Source organism: Mustela putorius, unplaced genomic scaffold (assembly GCF_011764305.1).
Source record: "Mustela putorius furo isolate JIRA1106 unplaced genomic scaffold, ASM1176430v1.1 tig00003863_pilon_pilon_pilon, whole genome shotgun sequence".
NCBI classification, from domain to species: Eukaryota; Metazoa; Chordata; class Mammalia; order Carnivora; family Mustelidae; genus Mustela; species Mustela putorius.
Genome location: NW_025422015.1, coordinates 5,262,788 through 5,283,603, shown reverse-complemented (window position 1 = coordinate 5,283,603; position 20,816 = coordinate 5,262,788). Strand labels below are relative to the sequence as shown.

General features: G+C 35.2%; 1 protein-coding gene across 6 annotated transcripts in view; it reads left to right on the top strand.

The window, feature by feature from the left end:
* The window catches only part of MYO6 (myosin VI), a 154,197-nt gene that overhangs the window by 103,323 nt on the left and 30,058 nt on the right, over window positions 1-20,816 (top strand). For all 6 annotated transcript variants that reach the window (XM_013056278.2, XM_004752792.3, XM_004752791.3 and 3 more), the window contains exons 13-20: window positions 1,821-1,978; window positions 3,585-3,676; window positions 5,993-6,065; window positions 7,796-7,923; window positions 11,641-11,736; window positions 12,029-12,202; window positions 16,110-16,148; window positions 18,855-18,948. In XM_013056278.2, the coding sequence (XP_012911732.1) occupies window positions 1,821-1,978; window positions 3,585-3,676; window positions 5,993-6,065; window positions 7,796-7,923; window positions 11,641-11,736; window positions 12,029-12,202; window positions 16,110-16,148; window positions 18,855-18,948 (854 nt within the window). The remainder of the gene's footprint in view (window positions 1-1,820; window positions 1,979-3,584; window positions 3,677-5,992; window positions 6,066-7,795; window positions 7,924-11,640; window positions 11,737-12,028; window positions 12,203-16,109; window positions 16,149-18,854; window positions 18,949-20,816) is intronic.

The window sequence follows — 20,816 nt, the reverse complement described above, 5'->3', positions numbered from 1 at the left end:
TTACCTCTTAGAGTCTTCATTTAGAGGAAATTGCAAATGATAGGAAAATAAGAGCGTAGCCAAAGTTTCTCTGATCTGTAACCAAGAACTTCTAGGTTATATTTGGGCGTCTGTACACTTTTGGCTCAATATCCTGTGTTTTAGGCATTTCTGGTTTTGATACTATAAAATAAAATCGATATTCAGCCGTCATTCTGAAGCACTGGAAGATCTTCATTTGTAGGGAAAAAAGTCAGATCCTCTATCCCTTGCTAAATAAGGCAGTCAGTGAGCTCTAGTGACCTATTTCAGGAAGATTTTCAACAAATTTATCTAAGAAGGATTTAAAAACAAACTTTTAGCCACACAGAAAGTTTGGTACTTCTTTCATTTTGGGAAACATTAACAAGGTATGTTTAGCCTGATTGTTTGCTAAACTAATTCCAAATTATTATAAAGTAAACCTTACCAAGGAGAATGTATAGTAGTACCATACAGTTGCTTTTCCTTGGAAATATTTCTGGGACACAAGGGAACTACAGTAAATGCACACGTGTGTGATCTTCAGGTAGCATTTCCTTCATTTCTCCTTTGTTAAAGCACTTCTTTTATGTGTTTTATGTATGGGGTACTCAGAGAAGTTTCACTTTAGGAACGGGTTCTGTTGCAGGAAGTTTAAGTTGGAAAACCAGTTTAGAAGAGATTCAAGTATTAGTCTGACCTGAAAAACTTTTTTTCTTTTTTTTTTTTTTTTTAAGATTTTATTTATTTATTTGACAGACAGAGATCACAAGTAGGCAGAGAGGCAGAGAGAGAGAGGGGGAAGCAGGCTCCCCGCTGAGCAGAGAGCCCATCGGGGCTCGATCCCAGGACCCTGAGATCATGACCTGAGCTGAAGGTAGAGGCTTTAACCCACTGAACCACCCAGGTGCCCCGACCTGAAAGACTTTTTTTTTTGTTAAGATTTTATTTATTTATTTGACAGACCGAGATCACAAGTAGGCAGAGAGGCAGGCAAAGAGAGAGGAGGAAGGAAGGAGGAAGGAGGAAGCAGGCTCCCTGCTGAGTAGAGAGCCTGATGCAGGGCTCGATCCCAGGACCTGGGATCATGACCCAAGCAGAAGGCAGAGACTTTAACCCACTGAGCTACCCAGGCGCCCCCCGACCTGAAAGACTTTTAAGGTTACTTCCAAATTTGACTTTTTTTTTTTTTTGGTGTTCCCATGGTGCCTTCTACTTACCCTTATGATAGCATTAAGCATGCGTTTTGAAAATTCACTTTTATGGTAGTTTCTTCATTAGAGTATAATTTTCTTTAGGAAGAGGGCTCTGTGTCTGTATCTGCAACATCTAGCATTGTTGTGTTGTCCAATTCTACTATTTTAATATAGTAGAATTGGACAGTCCAGATTTTTAGATGTAAACATTTCTTCCTAAACAATGTTAAATAAGGTACCATACTTTAAAGTTACCCTGAATTAAACACGGTTTCCTTTGCATTTAAAGTAAATCTTTGAAGGTCGAAAGGAAGATTATTCCTCTGAATAATTTTTTATATATTCATCATGTGCAATAAAGCATAAATTAAGACGAAACCATTTTTTGAGCCTAAAGTTTTTACTCAATAAAACTTTTTTTTATCTACGTGTAGATAACTTCTTTAGTTCTTTTACTATGCTTCTTAGCCCCATTTATTTGTGCCTATTGGCAGATGACCTTCTGTAGCTATTTATTTTGTTCTTCACAGTGAATGTTTTGGATACACTTTGATCTTGATATCTGGCATTATTTTCCCAGTTATTACTGTAAAAAAGTTTCATTGGTATAGTCTTCTTTTATAGGGTACCCTTGAAAGTGGAGCAAGCAAACAATGCTCGTGATGCCTTGGCAAAGACTGTCTATAGCCATCTTTTTGATCATGTGGTAAACAGAGTAAATCAGTGTTTTCCTTTTGAAACATCATCTTATTTTATTGGAGTCCTAGATATTGCTGGTTTTGGTAAGTACAGTTTTGTTCATGAATCTGTATTTGATATTTTTTATTCAGTTTTTCACATATATTTAAAATGTAAAAAAACCTTTTTCCCTTGTAATACCTTTCACTTGATGTATTTTCAGTTATATGTCCATACTTAGATTTCATTTCATAATGTTATTTAAATAGGAAGCCGATGCTTAAGAAAGGGAAAAACTCATAGATTTTGGTCACACTAATGCTGAAATTAAAACATGTTGACTGAGGGGCGCCTGGGTGGCTTATTTGTCTAAGTGTCTGACTCTTGATTCTGGCTTAGGTCATGATCTCAACATCGTGAGATTGAGCTCTGCTTGGTGTCTGCACTAGGTGTGGAGCCTGTTTAAGATTCTCTCTCTCCCCCCCTTGGCCCCTCCCCCACCTCAAAAAAAAGAAAAAGAAAAAAACATGTTGATTGAAACCATTATTGTTAGGGGATGTCTCTGTACTCCTAAAGGAAAGCAACTGAATAAAGGTAAAGTCTTGAATGCTACTAATAAAGAAGATTAAGTCCCTAAAACCACTGACAATAGTGTAGTACTGGGTACTAGTTGACCTACCATATATGTCAAACTCATTGCTCTATGTAGAAATTCATCATTAGTGTTATCAACAGGTAGCTATGTCCAGTGAATTCCCACCAAATGAAAAAACATATTTTTTAAGGATATAGCACATAGTATAGTACATAAAGTACATACAAGATATTTTATGTTAATATATATTCAAGATAAATATTGAGAACAACCATCGGGCTCTGCAATCAGAAATGAAATGGGTCACTAACATCTGAATGCCATGTTGTTTTGAATGACTGTTTTGTAAAAAATCTCATAGTAAATCTGACTGATTTTATATTGGGCTTTATCAATGTGGGTGTTCCTTCTGCCTGTGTATGAGCGGTGTTTTCTTCCTGTGTAGTTTGTTTGCTTTTGCCGAGGGAAAGTTTGCGTGTTTACTTTTTGGGGGAATAGAGTTTTGGTTTTGAAGTGATATATATGTTAAAACTTTTTGTCCAAAGGTAGGCAAACACTCATCACTGACTTAAGATTTCTGAATCTTCAGACATTTGTTTCCTGGTCTGCACTAGGTTTAGTGTAACAGGCACATACACAGAATCATAACATTTTAGAGCTGCAGGGATCTTAGAGATAATGTAATATAGTCTTTTCATTTTAAAAATGAGTTAGTGTTCATGTTTTTTTATAACTGTAATTTTACAGATTACACAGAAAAAGATCTAAAGCACTTGCATTTAGGTCATTTTTGTTCTTTAGTTAATTTAGATTGCTGTTAACACTTGCGCTTAAGAAAATTATGTTGTAAGTGGCTTACATTTTGTATCTTACACTATATAATATTTATCTCATTCAACACACACTGTTTTTGTTGAGTAAAACACAGTATTTTCAGTACCTAAATACTTAAAACATTTTGTCTTGAAATAAGAGCATTTGAGGAATCTAAAAACAATTATTTGAAATTTTTTTAACCTAATTTTAAACTAAGCATTGATACAATAAAATTTTATCCTAAGATAAATTTATAATATGAAGTTGATGACTTTTGATTCTGGTTTTATATTTTACAGAGTACTTTGAACACAACAGTTTTGAACAATTTTGCATCAACTATTGCAATGAAAAACTTCAACAATTTTTTAATGAAAGGATTCTGAAAGAGGTAATTGCTATTACAATTTAAATTAAGAACCGCATTATGCTATTTTAATTTCAAGGAACAGAGACATGCTGCAGTTACACTGATAGAAGGGGTATAATGTAAGATGGTTCAGGAGATCAGAGATGGCTAGGACAGGCCCCCAGTGGCTTAGCTGTTGCTCAGGTACATCAGAAGTGTTAATTGTACACCTAAGCTTAGGAACCCAGTAAAAACTCTAGCAGGCACCTCTGCAGAAGTGAACATCTATTGCTTCGTACTAGTGTCTTTTGCTAGACTGGGAATTTCCGTTGTTTCTTTTTCTGAGTCTGTTGCCCCTACTTCTGCCACTGCCAAACAACTTTCTACTCTCATCTTTGACATTGGCATCTCCCACCCTTCCTCTGCTTTTACCCACTCTGCTACGTGCTCACCCTTTCTGTGTGTCACAGGAAAGCCACCAAATCAGTGTGGCCAATGGCCTGGAGTGCCTCTGGCCAGTGCTTTCTCTGCCAGGCTACAGTGTGCACTGCCCAGTTGCCACTGCTCCTAGTGAGTAACTGTGGGTGTGACCAACACTCACAACCCCAAGTCTAGGAAGTTATTTTATAATTCTTTACAGAATAAGTAAAGATAGGTTTGGATCACTTGATGTGTGATTAGACTCACCATTCTTAGCTTGTATTTGAATTCTCCTTTGTACAAATCCTTTGTATTTGGCTTTCCTTCCTTTTTGAGCTATTGGAGATATGTTTTACTGAATGTAGACAGTAGAGTTACAGGGAACTCAGAGATGATCTATTTCAGCTTTTTATTTTACAAATGAAGAAACTGATTACCAGAGCAGGTTACTGACTACTGCAGGTCTGAACCCACCTTCGAGCGGCTGGCCCACAACCATGTTCTCCTCATATTAGTACTGCTGTTTTCTAAGTTCTCTTCTCCACTGTATCTGGTCTTGAAATGTGAAATATTCTTTCCTTTTCGCATTCCATTAATCTTTTCTCACATTTTTATTTTATTTTGTTTTTATGGGTTTCCGAGCACTTTCCCTGTTATACTTTTTACTTGTATACTATACTGTAGGTTAAGCCAATTCTGGCATAAATGAATAGGTAAACCAAATACTCATCAGTCCCTTCCGCACCAGCCCAGCAAGCTTTATCTAGAAACATGACCATGAGATGGTATTTTGATACATGTTTATTTTTATAACAGTTCTTTAAAATAAATGTTTGGATTTCAAATTCAGATTGGTTCTTAAATGGATACTGACTTCTAAAATGATAGAAACCTTTTCTAGTATATCTTGTGGGAGGAAATATTTAAACATTTGGGAAAAAAGATTAAAATACATATCAGCCTAAGTTCAATGCATTGCTCACCCATCTTTGATAAATCCTTTTTTTTTTTTTTTTTCTTTAAGAAGGTACCAGGCTTATATGTAGGAACTCAACTTTAACTTGTATATTATTCTTCCAAATTACACTTACTTTTTACAATGTTATATTCCTTGTATGTATCACTGTGTAGCTACTAGAGCCCATTTGCAATTAATTGCGGTTTCTTTGATTTTAGTGCCTGTGTGTACATGTTAAAAATCTCTCCTATCTTTGGACAACAGTTTAGGACTATTGAGGAAATAGAAGAAGAAGTTTCATGTCAAAGGGAGCTACTTTGTTTAGCTGTTCTTTAAACTTTTAAAAACTATCACAGCAAGTTCTTATGTTCTTCTGTGTATTCCAGGGGTTGATAGACTATGGCCTTTGGGACAGATCCAGCAGGCTGCCTATTTATGCAAATGAAGTTTTATTGGAACACAGCCATGTTTCTTCATTAACTGTTATCTATGGCTGCTTTTGTGCTGTAGTGGCTTAATTGAGTAGTTTTGACAAAGACCATGTGATTCACAATTGAAAATATTTACTCTCTAGCCCTTTACAGAAAAAGTTTGCTGACTCTTGGTCTATTTTTCTAATAAGTTTGACTTTAAAATTGCTGAAGGTATTTCAGAGCCTGGCCTTTCCTTGAGTTTGAACAGATCTCCATATGTGTGTGTAATTTCTCTGCATATTTCAAGAAAAGTGTGCTTATCTGTAGGTGGGAACATTTCCACATATATAAATCATATGTTGGTCATTAGTTTCTGACTTTACATTGCTTTAGGGGCAGGGATCTTTCTTCCCTAATGTTTTGTATGTCTCCTTAACCACTGAACTAGTTGGTATGAGCCTTTGTACTCTGGACTAATCAACAAAAGTTATGAGAAGTGGCACAAAACACACCATTTCATATCATAACAGTATTTCCATATCTGTGATTATGATTATTTTATTTTAGGAACAAGAACTTTATCAAAAAGAAGGTTTAGGTGTTAATGAAGTGCATTATGTGGATAATCAGGACTGTATAGGTATGTGGGTTTTTTTATTCTACTTTTGGAAAGTATGGGAAGATATAGTACATGCTTTTACTAGTAATTTTTCTGTGCTCTGTGATTGAAATTAATTGTTATGGGACTTGAAACTCTGGTATTTGAGAAAAGTTTTACTTCTCTTGTTCTGCCAGGAAGTTTTTTTCCTACCAAGGCATCAAATTCAGCCATTGGCTAAAGTTTTCCTTAAATTTCTTTTGTTTACCGTGATGAACATTTTCATTCTTAAACAGCCAACATGTGAGTAAGTTAAGATGGGAACTAAATGCCTTAAGTAGTAAAGAGATAAATTATCTCACTTGAGGAAGCCCATAGGTTAGCCAGGCTCTGAGTGAGGTTTTTCAGTGTTTGACTCTTCTGTAGTTTAGTTCCCTTGTTTTGTTCTCTGCATTGTCAGCACCCTCCGATCCATTGCAAGTTAGCTTCACAAGTTTCATGTGTCAGATCTGGATAATGCAGTGCAGCCAGGAGAACAGGGTTTCTCTTTTTATCAGTAAGGAAACCTTTCCCCGTCACCTTCCAGCTTAGTGCTCAATCTTTCTTTATTTTCCTACCTCATCATGAAAATCAACTGTTGGGCTGACTTTGTTTTCAAAACTCCATATGACAATTGAGTCAGTAACTCATGTGCTACATTTGGAAACCATGTATAATAATAATAATAATAATAATAAAAGTAATAGTAATAATACTTTATACTGATACAACTTTCCAAAGCATTTTTACATCCTAGCTGGCTCACAGAGTGTTTCCTTTACACATCACAGCTTTTCTCAGATCTCTGTGCCTTTGACTTTATATCTTGGCTGGAACTCCTCCTATTTTGTTTATCTTTTGCCCACTTTCATATCCTTCTATCAAAATACTCATTTATAGCTTAATTCAGCTGCCCCCCTTTCACCATCACCACTTGCCTAAAAAGTATCATTCTCTGAACAATGCAGTTAGAATTTTGATTTCTTTTCATATGTTCTATGCTTTTGGAGTCTTGTCCCATTTAATAGATTTTATATACTTTTTTTAAGCACTTTATATTTTATAGATATTTTGTATAAGCAGGAAATTCAAATTACCTGAATGGTAGGAGGATAAAAATGTGCTGTTACTGAAGTTTTGCTGGAAAACATTTGAGTCAGTATTGAAAAGTAGTTTTAAAAGCTCTGCATGTGAAAGTTTCTGTAGTTTTACTTCATTTTGAATGTAGGTATTATATGGAGAGGAGGAATTTTTGGTTCTTTAGCCTCTCTCATCCAAGCCTGCAGATAGAATGGTTATTACATTAATTATATGTGCCTGGTATTATTTTTCTAAAACTTATATTAGTTTCCCCTGCTATCTGAAAATAGAGCATTTTTATGAAAACTTTGAAAGCCAAAATGGTATAAATCAGAGAAGCAGTTACCATTTTGTAAGTGCAAATATTCTCTTTCGATTTCTTTCAGCTAGTGAAAATAGGCATTAATGTAGGTCTTCCATAAAAGCAAAGTGGCATAAAGCAGACTTTTCCATAGTGGAGGAAACCTGTATATGATTTTACTTTCCAAAAAATTGTCAGATTTGAAATAAAATACCTGCTTTCTGTACCTGTGAGGATATTTACAAATCTGCTATATTGCTTCTGACCAGTACTTTAAATTTGTGATTAGTAAATTGTTCATATATCTTTAAAATGTTTTTACCCTAACATATTTTAATTTTTTTTGGAATAGATTTAATTGAAGCAAAATTAGTGGGGATATTGGATATTTTAGATGAAGAAAATCGCCTTCCCCAGCCAAGTGACCAACACTTTACATCTGCAGTTCACCAGAAGCACAAAGAACATTTCCGACTCACTGTGAGTTTACCATTCCAAAACTGAGACTCTGTGGTGGGAAGAGAAATCTTTAGAAAGATATACTAGATACTGCATATTAAATAATCAGAATAATAAATTATATGGGGCTGAGAATAACTGTAATTTTTTCAGCACAGCATCTTCTGTAGATAGGCACTGAATTTATACATGTATAGTTTGGGTGATGATGATCTATCTAATGAAGACCCTTTTAGCTGAATAGAAAGTACATTTTATCAATCTAAAATGTACAAAATGGTTTACCTGCTGTTTTTATGTTCTTCCTTTTAGTAAAGTGGCCACGGGTTGCTTTTTTTTCTATCATGAGACCTTGATCATGTTCCAGGGTTTGGCACCTAGAATCACAAAGAGCCGCCAGTCTGCACGTTTATAAGACGAGCAGTAAAGTTCATGGCTTAGAGACTGACTGGTGCAAGCAATCCATATTAGGTAACGGGTAGGCAATTTATTTTAATGTTCTTTCCTAGGGAGTTTTGAATGGAAAATATACCCAGAGACAGACATAGAAACTGAAGCAGTAGAAGAATTAGCTGAGGGGAAAACCAGACACAGAGCTATAGAAATAAATGAGAAGTACACTTGTTTTTTTTCTATCCCTTTTTGAAGATTTTTTTTTTTTTTTAAATTTTAGAGAGAGAGCACATGTGCAGGGGTAGGGGCAGAGGGGGAGGGAGAGAGGATCTCAAGCAGACTCTGTGCTGAGCACAGAACCTGACAGGGGGCTCAATCTCATGACCCTGAGATCATGACCTAAGCCAAAGCCAGGAGTCAGCCGCTCAACTGACTGAGCCACCCAGGCGCCAGAAGACTTAGTTCCCTGCACTGCTGTTGGGATATAGAGCTGAGGTTGAATCCTTGCAGCAGTGAATTGTAGGGCTGTTCTGCATGAGGCTGGCCCCTGTGGCTCTTGAGGTTTACCTTATTCACCTAATTCTGTGTTTATCTTTACACTCAGCTGTTATTACTTGAGGTAATACAAGGACACCTCCATCCTTGTGCCCAGTAAGAACTGATTAGCCCAGAGAAATGTGGATGTTAATTTGATCCAGGAAGATAGGTGCTGCCTTAACTTACAGAGGACAACAAAGGAAAGGCAGGAAAAGGAAGAGAAGCTGCTTAGAGTGGCAAATGCCTCCCATTCTGTTTATTGTTTTGAGATTGTAACCTAGTGTAACAGCCAGGACTTTGATAGCCCTAAGAGCTGAAGTGAATGAAGACAAATATTCTTGTTTCCATACATCAGTAACTAAATTAAGAATGTGTAAGGTAAATAGGTTGAATGTATTTCCTTGAAAAGCTAATGTAATTATGGTAACCTCAAGGGGACTGAATCTAACAATCACCTGTCCCACTGACTTGGAGTTCTTCTGTTTCTCTTCAGTGGAGATTGAAATAAAACAATATGTATCCTCCCTCAACAAACTTTTGCTATGATTGAAGAGGTGTTATATCCAGTCCTATTTATTTACTGTTCACTGGTCTTTGTAATGACCAGCCTGATGCATGGTTACCTTTAACAAGAGTACTGATTGCTGGTCAACAGAATTGTGACTACCTGGAGTTATATAGTACATATAACTATAGGGACAGCAAGCTAAAACATCAAGAATGGACTTTGGCTGCTTGTTTCAAAAGAGAACAAGAGCAAGACAGTAAATTCTAATTTTTATAAACCATTGATTTTGTTATAATTCTTTGGAAATAAAAATAATAATCATTATCTATTGAACACTTAGTATGTGCTAGTCATTGATCTTGAAGTATTTTATTTAAACCTCATAATCCCTGCAGTGGATCCTGTTTGTATCCCCATGCCAGAGATGAGGAGACATACACAAAGAGGTTAAGTGACCGGTCATGTATAGCATAGTAAGGAAAGTGGTGGAATTGGGAATCAGGCCAGACATTTTGAGTCCAGCGCCTTTACTCTGACTCATGCTGGTGTTATCACCTCAGAGAAGAGCCTCCTTGGTCTGCCAGCTCTCTCACCTAGAAAAGGCCTGGTAAGGCTCTCAAAGTCTTAGCTTCTGCATTTTTTTTTTTTAAGATTTTATTTATTTATTTGACAGAGATCACAAGGAGGCAGAGAGGCAACGGGTGGTGGGGGGGAAGCAGGCCCCCCACGGAGCAGAGAGCCTGATGTGGGGCTCCATCCCAGGACTCTAGGATCACAACCTGAGCCGAAGACAGAGGCCTTAACCCACTGAGCCACCCAGGTTGCCCCAGGCTTCTGCATTTTTAAATGAGAATGTCTTTCTTATCCTTAGGTTATTTTTTTTTTTTTTTTTAAAGATTTTATTTATTTATTTGACAGAGAGAAATCACAAGTAGGCAGAGAGGCAGGCAGAGAGAGAGAGAGAGAGAGAGGAGGAAGCAGGCTCCCTGCTGAGCAGAGAGCCCGATGCGGGACTCGATCCCAGGACCCTGAGATCATGACCTGAGCCGAAGGCAGCGGCTTAACCACTGAGCCACCCAGGCGCCCCTCCTTAGGTTATTTTGAGGGTCAGACGTATACTCTTATATGAAGGCATTTTGGAGATTTTTAAATATTAGATGCTATAATTGATAGTATAACCCTAAAATGATTCAGTGTCCTTCAGATAGATTCAGGCTCCTCTATACACATGTTAGAATGTATAGCCGTAATAGTGGAAAAGTTCCTGTACTGATTTCAGATGTGTTTTAGAACGACCTTGGCTGTAGCTAGGAATCATCGGATATAAATGGTATGGGATTTAGGAGGTTTAAAAGTTTTTTGGGTAAATGTTTATAGCAACAATATCTACAATAGCCAAACTATGGAAAGAACCTAGATGTCCATCCACAGATGAATGGATAAAGAAGATGTGGTATATATACACAATGGAATATTATGCAGCCATCAAAAGAAACGAAATCTTGCCATTTGCGATGACATGGATGGAACTAGAGGGTATCATGCTTAGTGAAATAAATCAATCGGAGAAAGGCAACTATCATATGATCTCCTTGATATAAGGAAGTAGAGATGCAACATGGGGGGTTTAAGGGGGTAGGAGAAGAATAATGAAACAAGATGGGATTGGGAGGGAGACAAACCATAAGTGACTCTTAATCTCACAAAACAAACTGAGGGTTGCTGGGGGAAGGGGGTTGGGAGAGGGGGGACGGTAGGGGAGGGGTTATGGACATTGGGGAGGGTATGTGCTATGGTGAGTGCTGTGAAGTGTGTAAACCTGGCTATTCACAGACCTGTATCCCTGGGGATAAAAATACATTATATGTTTATTAAAATTAAGAAAAATAAATTTTAAAAAGTTCTTTGGGTAATTTGCCAATCAAGATCAAGAACCACTACTTTAAACATAAATAGTTAACTTTATAAAAATGCCCATTGTTTTGCATACTTACAGTGTTGTTTTTTTGTCTTAGTTCTTTTTTCTTTTCTAAGAGATTATAACCAAATACTTGCTAGATTTCATTGGTAGTTTAAAGCTTACTAGATGTTTCAAAGGTAATATAATTGTGTGAAGTGTGAAAATATCCTTTAAAAGTTTTTTAATTTTTTAAAATTAACATATAATGTATTATTTGTTTCAGGGGTACATTTCTGTGTATCCTTTATAATTTAAGTATTTCACATCCCAGATGTTTTCTAAAGGAAATTATGTAATCTGTTTTTGATATTTTAATAACTGATATATGTACTCTTTTCAGATACCCAGAAAATCTAAGTTGGCAATTCATAGGAACATCAGAGATGATGAAGGCTTCATTATCCGGCATTTTGCAGGGGCAGTGTGCTATGAAACAGTGAGTATGACTTTTACCAAGAGAAAACCATCTGAGGTTGAAGCTTCACTGTACAGAATGTTAATCTCTAGCCACATCTGTTATTTCCATTTAAATTTAATAAAGTTTAAAATTTAGTTCCTCAGTACACTAGCCATACCTCATGTGCTCCGTGTCTATATTGGTGGCAACTGTGTTGGACAGTGCAGATACAGAACAGTTCTGTCATCTTGGAAAATTCTATTGAACAGAGCTATATCAAAGGATATTACCATAGAATGGACTGAATCATTCCTGTTCCTTTATTTTTCAGACCCAATTTGTGGAAAAAAATAATGATGCTTTACATATGTCTCTTGAATCCTTAATATGTGAGTCCAGGGATAAATTTATACGAGAGTTATTTGAATCATCCACAAATAACAACAAGGATACGAAACAAAAAGCAGGAAAACTTAGCTTCATCAGTGTGGGAAACAAGTTTAAGGTATTTGTGTTAAATTTATTACTTGAAATATTGTTTTTGTTGCATTTAGAGTAAAATATATTGTTTTATACTTATAGAAGATAATATAGATTACTATAAAAAATCCCTTGAGTGAAATGCAAGAGCAGACCCTGCCTTGTTGATATTTGCATACAAAATAACATAAAATAGGTGTAGTAATTGTACATACAGAAATTCTTAAAATTTTATGAATCTGTTCTTTCTTGTTGCTTAACATATCCGATTCATACCTGCTTCTCCTAATGTTCTTGCTTCTGCTTACTGTTTGGTTGACCTTCAAACCTTCTCTTTCCCATGTGTTTTCTGTTTCCTTCCTCATTCAACAGTTTTGTTTTAGCTGGAGTAGTCCAGCTCGGGATGGCTAGAGAGGACTAGTTGAGTTGAGAGAGAAAAGCAGGCACAGCCAGGGGCTTCAGGTAAATGATCACTTTCATAGACTCTTATTTATAGAATGGCTGCCATGTTAAAAAGAGCCCGTCTCAAGTCAATGATTCAGTTTTTAATTTATTTTCAGTGTGTTTTCTTTCACTGTGATTTATGGGTGTATGTATTGCATTGAAATTTGATTAAAGCTTTTAATAACTTTGTAAAAGATAAGTGCTTTGTGTGACAAACCCTTCAAACTGCTTATTTAACATTGAAGAACATCTCGCTTGTTTATTTTGGATCAGAAATTTATTCTTTGAAGTCTGACAAGGAATTGTCACATGATGTGTCTTAGAAATGGAACACTACTAATTGGTTTGAATTGTTGAGTATTTAGCATAGAGAAAGGTAATTTAAAAACTTTTGTATCATAAGTTAAATGAATAAAAAATCATAATAAATAGGACAAAGACATGAAATGAACTTCTCTTTTATGCATTTCCATAAAATATTGTTGTTGTATTTATAAGAAAATTCTGCATGTGGGTTTCATTATGAGTATTTTAAATATTAAAAAATGGTGTAATTAGAAACTATTTAAGCATGAGAATACTATAATAATAACAACAGTGTAAGGCTCCTGAAATCCCTTGTGGATTGAAATAAGCTCTAAATAACTACCTTCATAAAATAATGTTTATAAAGCTAGATTTTTAAAAAAATAAATATAAATGTAAGAGAAAGCTTTTAATACTTTTCAGGTAATTGAATAAAAACTCTAACTTTGTTATAAGTTATATTCATTAATTATGAGTTCCTAATTCTCTTGAACAATATTTTTTCCTCTTATTTTGATACCCTGAAATTCCTGAGTAGACATATGATAGCAGATTAGTTTAAATAATATATTGACCTAAATGAAATGGTTATTATTATTGTTTTTGTACTGTAGTATTATAGTAGTATTGCTGGTAAGAACATACTTGAAATTTTAGAAAATATAAATAAAAACAAAAACATTCTTAAAATTCTCTGAATTAAAGTATTATGTTGACACTTGAAATGTCTAAATATTGCTTATGTGCAAAATAAGATATATTTTGCATATTAAGCTGCTAAAACCTATAACTGATATTATTAATAAAATTTTAAAATGTTTTATGAGATACTTTAATATGAAGTATTAATAATTCTTTTTAATTTAAATTCCATTAGCCAACATATATCATTAATTTCAGAGTGGTATTCAGCAATCCTTCAGTTGTGTATAATATCCAGTGCTCATCACATCATGTGCCCTCCTTAATGCCCATCGTCCAGTTAACCCATCCCCCCATCCCTCTTCCCTCTAGCAACCCTCAGTTTATTTCCTATAGTAAAGAGTCTCTCATGGTTTGTCTCCTGCTCTAATGACTTCCCATTTAGCTTTCTCCTTGATCCTCTTCCTCTATGATCCTCTGCGATGTTTCTTAGATTCCACATATGAATGAAACCATATGATAATTGTCTTAGTATTAGTAATTCTTAATTTAAAATAGAATAGCTTGTTAAATTCAAGTTATTTGAAACAATAAAACAAAAGAGGCTAGCGTTTACACTGAGAACTTCAGTTATCCATCATTTCTGAGAAACAGCAGTTCTCTACTGAAAAGTAACATTTTCAGGTTATTGAAACATAATTCTTTTACTGTTAGTGTTTTAGAAAAATAATCCTTTTTGATGGAAATCTTACTCTATTATGTATATAAATATTTGTATGCTTTAAAATGAAAATAAAATACAAATAAAGCGTGGGTTTCATAAAACTCTTTATACCTTTCAGCCATTGACTGCTTCCTTGGTAACTGACATTTTCCCCTCCTTTCTCAAGTTTGTTTTTGCTGCTTCTACTCTGTCTCCATTTTTTTTGGAGAGCACTGTGTTTAGTCTGTGGATTAAGAGGCATGGACTTTGTGACAGTTTTCTTTTCAAATTAGTGGCTCTCATACTTGCTCTTCAGTTATTTAGTGATCCAGATTGATAAAAGTTGTCCAAACTCAGTCAACCAGATAAGTGGGGTATGGCTGTATTTTTTTAATCCATTGGGAAATTCATTCCATTTTTATGACTTAACTCTATGATATCTGAAGTACACTTCAGTATCATAGGTGAAAGAATGAACTTTATTAGGCCTTGTTGGAATTTTGGCTTTATTATTACTAGTTCCATGGTCTTAAGCAAGTAAGTTATCTCCTTGAATCTTAATGCTTGCACCTAAAACATGAGGCTAATAATATAGAATTAGAATTATATAATAGTATTATATAATTGTATATTTAAATTACATAATAAAAATATATAGAATTATAAATATAAATAAATATATTATATATATATATAATAATTAGAATTGTTGTGCAGATTAAACATGATAATGCCTGTGAAAAGCTTTGAAGCAGTGCCTGACTCATGGAATGCATTCAGTACAATCTACCAGTTATTATTATTATTATTATTAAATATAGCTATGATCCAGTATGTTGATTTAAGAATTAGCATCTTAATTTAATCTTTTTGTGAGTAGTATAGCAAGCATCTTAGTATAAAATTGACATAAGAATTTTATATAATTTACTTTGTAGAGAAATAAAGCAAATCATGTTATTAATGTATTAAACCAATTTAAATTATTACCACTTAATATTATTATAAATAGGAAAATATAGTAACTCATAGTGTTTATTATCAAGTTGTTTTTGAGAAAATTGTCCAAGCTTTTAAAAATAACTGGAATGTGAAATATTTTAAAATAACAAATGGGGGGGCGCCTGGGTGATTCAGTCATTAAGGGTCTGCCTTCCGCTCAGGTAATGATCCCAGCGTCCTGGGATCAAGCCCCCCATCAGGCTCCCTGCTCAGTGGGAAACCTGCTTCTCCCTCTCCCACTCCCTTTGCCAGTATTCCCTCTCTCGCTGTCTCTCTGTCAAATAAATAAATAAAATCTCTTAAAAAAAAATAACAGAGGGTTTCTTTAGCTAGGCAGGACAATTCATTTAAGATAAGTGTTATATAAAACATTTCCAATATATACCGTTAGTATGTATTTTAAGTATGTCTTCATTCTTCAGTGGAATCTGACAGCAGCTACACCCAGCTTGCTACATATTCAAGTACTGCCCCGTTAATCTCTTCTGGAATGCATCTGCTGTATTTTCATTTACTTCCTTTGTTGCCTGTACACTTTTTGCTCTTCCATTCCACCTGCAAGTGTGCATGTATATTTTTTAGCCTTGCTAATATTCAATCTTTTAATGATATAAGTTCTGTATAAGTCGTGTAAGTTATTGTCCTTAGCATTATATTAGCCATATAGTGCATGTTACTGTCAAAGAATTTATGTATCAGTTGTTAAATTGTACAGTGTTGTATGTTGATGTTATTGCATGTTATTTTATGCTAATGTTGGAGAGCTAATATTAACTTAATAACATTGCGTACTTTTGCTTTTTGAAATAATGAAGTGATTTTCTTTCTTCTACAGACACAACTAAATCTGCTTCTGGATAAACTTCGAAGTACTGTGAGTACACTTACAAAAATCCAGGGTTTTTAAATGGTCCTCTTTAAATTATTAGTAATTACTCAAATAGGCACAGTAAACCTGGAATGATTAGAAATTTTTTTTTTTAAAGATTTTATTTCTATTTGAGAGAAAGTGAGAGAGCGAGCGAGCACAAGCCAGGGGAGGGGTAGAGAAGCAGGTTGCCCACTTGAGCAGGGAGCCCAACATGGGACTTGATTCGAGGATTCCGGGATTATGACCTGAGCTGAAGGCAGAGGCTCAACCAACTGAGCCACCCAGGTGCCCATAGAAAGTAATTCTTAAACTGAATTGCCTCATTTTGAAAAATCAGTTTTTAGGGGTGCCTGGCAGGCTTAGATGGTAAAGCTTCTGTCTTCAGCTCAGGTCATGATCTCAGGGTCCTGGAATTGAGCCCTGTGTAGGGCTCCCATCTCAGTGGGGAGCCCACTTCTCCCTTTCTCTCTGCCTCTCCCTCTGCTTGTGTGCTGTCTCTTTCTCAAATGAATAGATAAAGTATTTTAAAAAAATTAAAAATCAGTTTTTAAAATGTCATTTTGGTTAGGCTTGTTCTGAAGAAAAGTCAAATATATATGTGAAGTCATGATTTTAGAAATATACAGAATTCTCCCAATGTTATTAAATTAAAGTTTTCCTGTAGTTTCAAAAAAGTGAAAATAATTAGTTATGTGGAGAAGAAAATGTATTTTTTAGGATTAAACATAATGCATGTAATTCATTTTCATTTTATTATTCTATTAGTTACATTTTGCAGCATGGCAGCATTGATATGGAAAAAATGGGCATGATATCTTTATGCCCTGTTATAGAGGCAGAATTTCTTAGAATCTATTTTTTAAACTAGTTTTAGTAGTTCACTGTATTTTTTATTTTTTAATTTTTTGTTTTTAAAAATTATTTATTTGAGAGGGAGCAGGGGGAAGGGCAGAGGGAGAGGGAGAGAGAGTCTTAAACATACTCTGAGCTGAGTGCAGAGCCCAATGCAGGGCTCTTATCTCATGACCCAAAAATGATAACCTGAGCCAAAACCAAGAGTCTGATGCCCGACGGACTCTGCCATCCAGGTGCCTCAGTTCACTCTTTTTTTTAATGGAAAATTTATCAGAGAAACAAGTCTGATATGTGGGTTATATAAATGAGGCATGATTCCAAGGTGAGACATTTTTAAAATAGATCTGCTGAACTAACCAGGTATTCTTCCTTATCAAGTTGGCATTTTGGAAAGCCAGATATTTATTCTGTTGGTGCTGTTATTGCTTAACTTATTGTTAGACTGGCTTTGCGGACCATTAAGAAATTTTTGCACATGACCTCATTGTTTGCAAATATTTATCTCTTGTGAACCAAACATCTTTAAAAACCAAATCTGTTGAGGAGGGTGTTTTATTTTTGTCACCCAAATATAGTGCTACTATAAAATAAGGAGAATACTTTTGTGATTTATAAGAAGAAGGTATTTCTAAAAAGTGTTCTGAAAGTGTTTGCAATGAGCATCATTGTTGAAATAGATATTCAGTGTTCTGCTGGGACTACTGTGAAAAGAAACAGTAATTTGAAAGTTGAGTATATTCACTTTAATACCCAGCAGTTTCATTGTGTACATATATATATATTCTTTCTGCCTCATTCAGCATAATCTGATAACTGATTCCAAATGAATGCCTTTAAAAGCTTTTTAAACTACTGTTTAACAAATAGAACTTTAAAATGTGCAGTGGTGCAGCTTCAGGACTTACTGTATACTTTTGAAGTAGAATGATGAAAAAGTTTGAACTTTTCTCCCCACTTTGGTCTAAATTTGAAGAGGCAGAACTTTATTTATTTCTCCTGTTATAGGACAGTTTTCTTATCACAGAAATATGGCACATCAATACACTTAAATGTAGAATAAAATCATATATATATATATCAGCCTGAAAAATACATTGTTTAAATATGTTAAAATATTTTATGATGAAAGAGTTTTCTTTTTACAATAATACAATTTTTGGCACTCAAATCTACAATCCTTCCTTCCTTCCTTCCTTCCTTCCTCCTTCCTTCCTTCCTTCCTTCCTTCCTTCCTTCTGATATATTTGATTTGGAGAGAGAGCATGAATGCAAGGGGCAGAGGGAGAGGAAGAGAGAATCCCAATCAGGCGTCGTGCTTAGTGTTGAGCCTGACGTGGAGCTCTGTCCCACAACCCCAAGATCATGAACTGAGCCAAAACCAGGAGTCGTGTTTCCAATGAACTGTACCACCCAGGCATCCAGTATTTTTCTGATATTAGTATATAATGCAGAGATTTGTTCCAAGCTTGAAGTTTTAAAACTGTCTATGTTTTAAATTCTTTAGTGATAATTTTAAAAGAATTCAAATAGGGGCGCCTGGGTGGCTCAGTGGGTTAAAGCCTCTGCCTTCGGCTCAGGTCATGATCTCAGGGTCTTGAGATCGAGCCCCACATCGGGCTCTTTGCTCAGCAGGGAGCCTGCTTCTCCCCTCTCTCTGCCTGCTGCTCTGCCTACTTGTGATCTGTCCCTCTCTCTGTCAAATAAATAAATAAAATCTTAAAAAAAAAAAAAAAAAAATAAATAAAAGAATTCAAATATTAATGTTAACATGTCTGAAATTTACTGATATTCATAAAAATAGAAAAGCAAGAATGCTCTATGTGTAGTCTTTAAAAAGTACCTTTATTCTCCTAGGGTGCAAGCTTTATTCGTTGTATCAAACCTAATTTAAAGATGACAAGCCACCACTTTGAAGGTGCCCAAATTTTATCTCAACTTCAATGTTCAGGTATTTTCATATTTTTGTATTTATATTCATGTGTGTTGGGAGTCTTAACTCAGATACACTTTACTATGTATAGTGTTTTCAAACAACTCACAGTTATCTTGATTGTTTTTAAGTGGATTGATTTTTACTTTCTATTTCTTTTAATTATAAGAAAAGTATGGCTAACAAATTATTTGAACAATACTGGGGTATAGTTTATTGTGAAATAAAACAATTTTACAGCATTGAAGTAAAATTTATGAAAACTCTTTAACTGCAAACCTAGGTCTTCCTTAAGTAGGTTGCTTTCCAATGGCCTTCTCAGCCTGGCAGCAGTTCATTTCTCATGCCCCATGTAGCTGGGGCAGGAGGTAGGTTTGGGTGTCCTTGCTCTCACTCTACCACTTTAAAAAAAAATGAAAACACAATGCCCTTGGCTGCTGCAGAACTTCTGTGCACTTGGTTAAACCACCTCCTATCTCTCACCTGCCACATTCTAACTTTGCTCAGTCACAGAAGTCTTGGGCTCTGTTTTTCCTGTACTGATGCATATCCATCTGCTGTCTCCACCCATTCTACTCCTACTTTCTCCCAAGGCATTAGTCTTCTCCTTGCTTTTTGATCTTTCTCAGGCTTGTAATACTTCCTTAAACTGTCTTGTCTTTCTCACTCCTTATATTGTTCCTCTTAAAATCAGATTTATTATAGAAGTACTTTTTTCGTAAATTACAATTATATAAACTTTAAGTAGACTCACCCTATTCTCCTTAAATCTGAGTCTCTGCCAACAGACAGCCTTACTTCTTTACTAGAAGATGGAAAGCTTCACCTATGTGCTCCCGAACACTGCTATCTACCTGCATATCCTTCCCTCCTATGAAGAAGGTGGAAGTGCCTCTCTTCTTAGTTGAGATAATAATTCTTTGGAATCATTTCTCCTACCTTCTTATGAATCTTCAATATCGATTAGCTATATTGAACCATTCCCTTTGAGGTGGTTTCTCTCATTACCATTTAAATATGTGGAGACCTCATCTTAATTCCCTCTGACCCACATTCCCTTCCACCTTCTTCCTTATATCTCATCTCACTTTTTGCTCTCTAGTTTTTCCCTTTCAGTCCAAGAGTAGTCTGTTCTTGCTTTCTCGGTTTCCTGCCTTCCACTCACTCTTAAACCCAAGAGAATTCAGATTCCACCTTGATCAGTCCAACAAAAAATTCTTGATAAGGTCACCCGTAATTTCCCTGATCCTAAATCAGATGTTCATTTTGCAGCCTGTCTCTTAGTAGATGTCACAGTAGCATTTGACTTGACCAGTCCCCCTCACGTATCTTGCCTTGGCTCCTGATTCAGCTCATGTTCCTGCTTTTCTCTTTAATTCTCGGGTAATTCCTGACTCCTCTATAGGGTCTTCTTCTTTTACCTGGGTATTATATGTTAGAGTTTTTCAGACTTTGGGTTAGGCCTCGTTTCTTTCTCACTCTTAACCAGTGCTGTCTGATACAACTTTCCATGTTGATGGAAATATTTTGTATCTGTGTTATATAGCATGGTAGATACTTGTGGCTGTTGAGGACTTGAAATGTGGCTGTGTGACTTAGATACTGATTTTTAAATTTTATTTAATTTTTTAAAATTTAAATAGTCACATGTAGTATATATAGTATATATACACAGACCTATACCCCTGAAACAAATAATACATTATTTGTCAATAAAAATATTTTTTTCATAAAAAGGATGTAAGATTTGAATTCTACACTGCCTTTCTATTTTCATTATTTTTTTCCAAATAAAGTAGAATTAATTCATTTAGTACATCATTTACTAAAATTACTATCTTCTCATTAGCCAACATCAGGGCAAAGTAGGGGAGGATAAGAGAAGG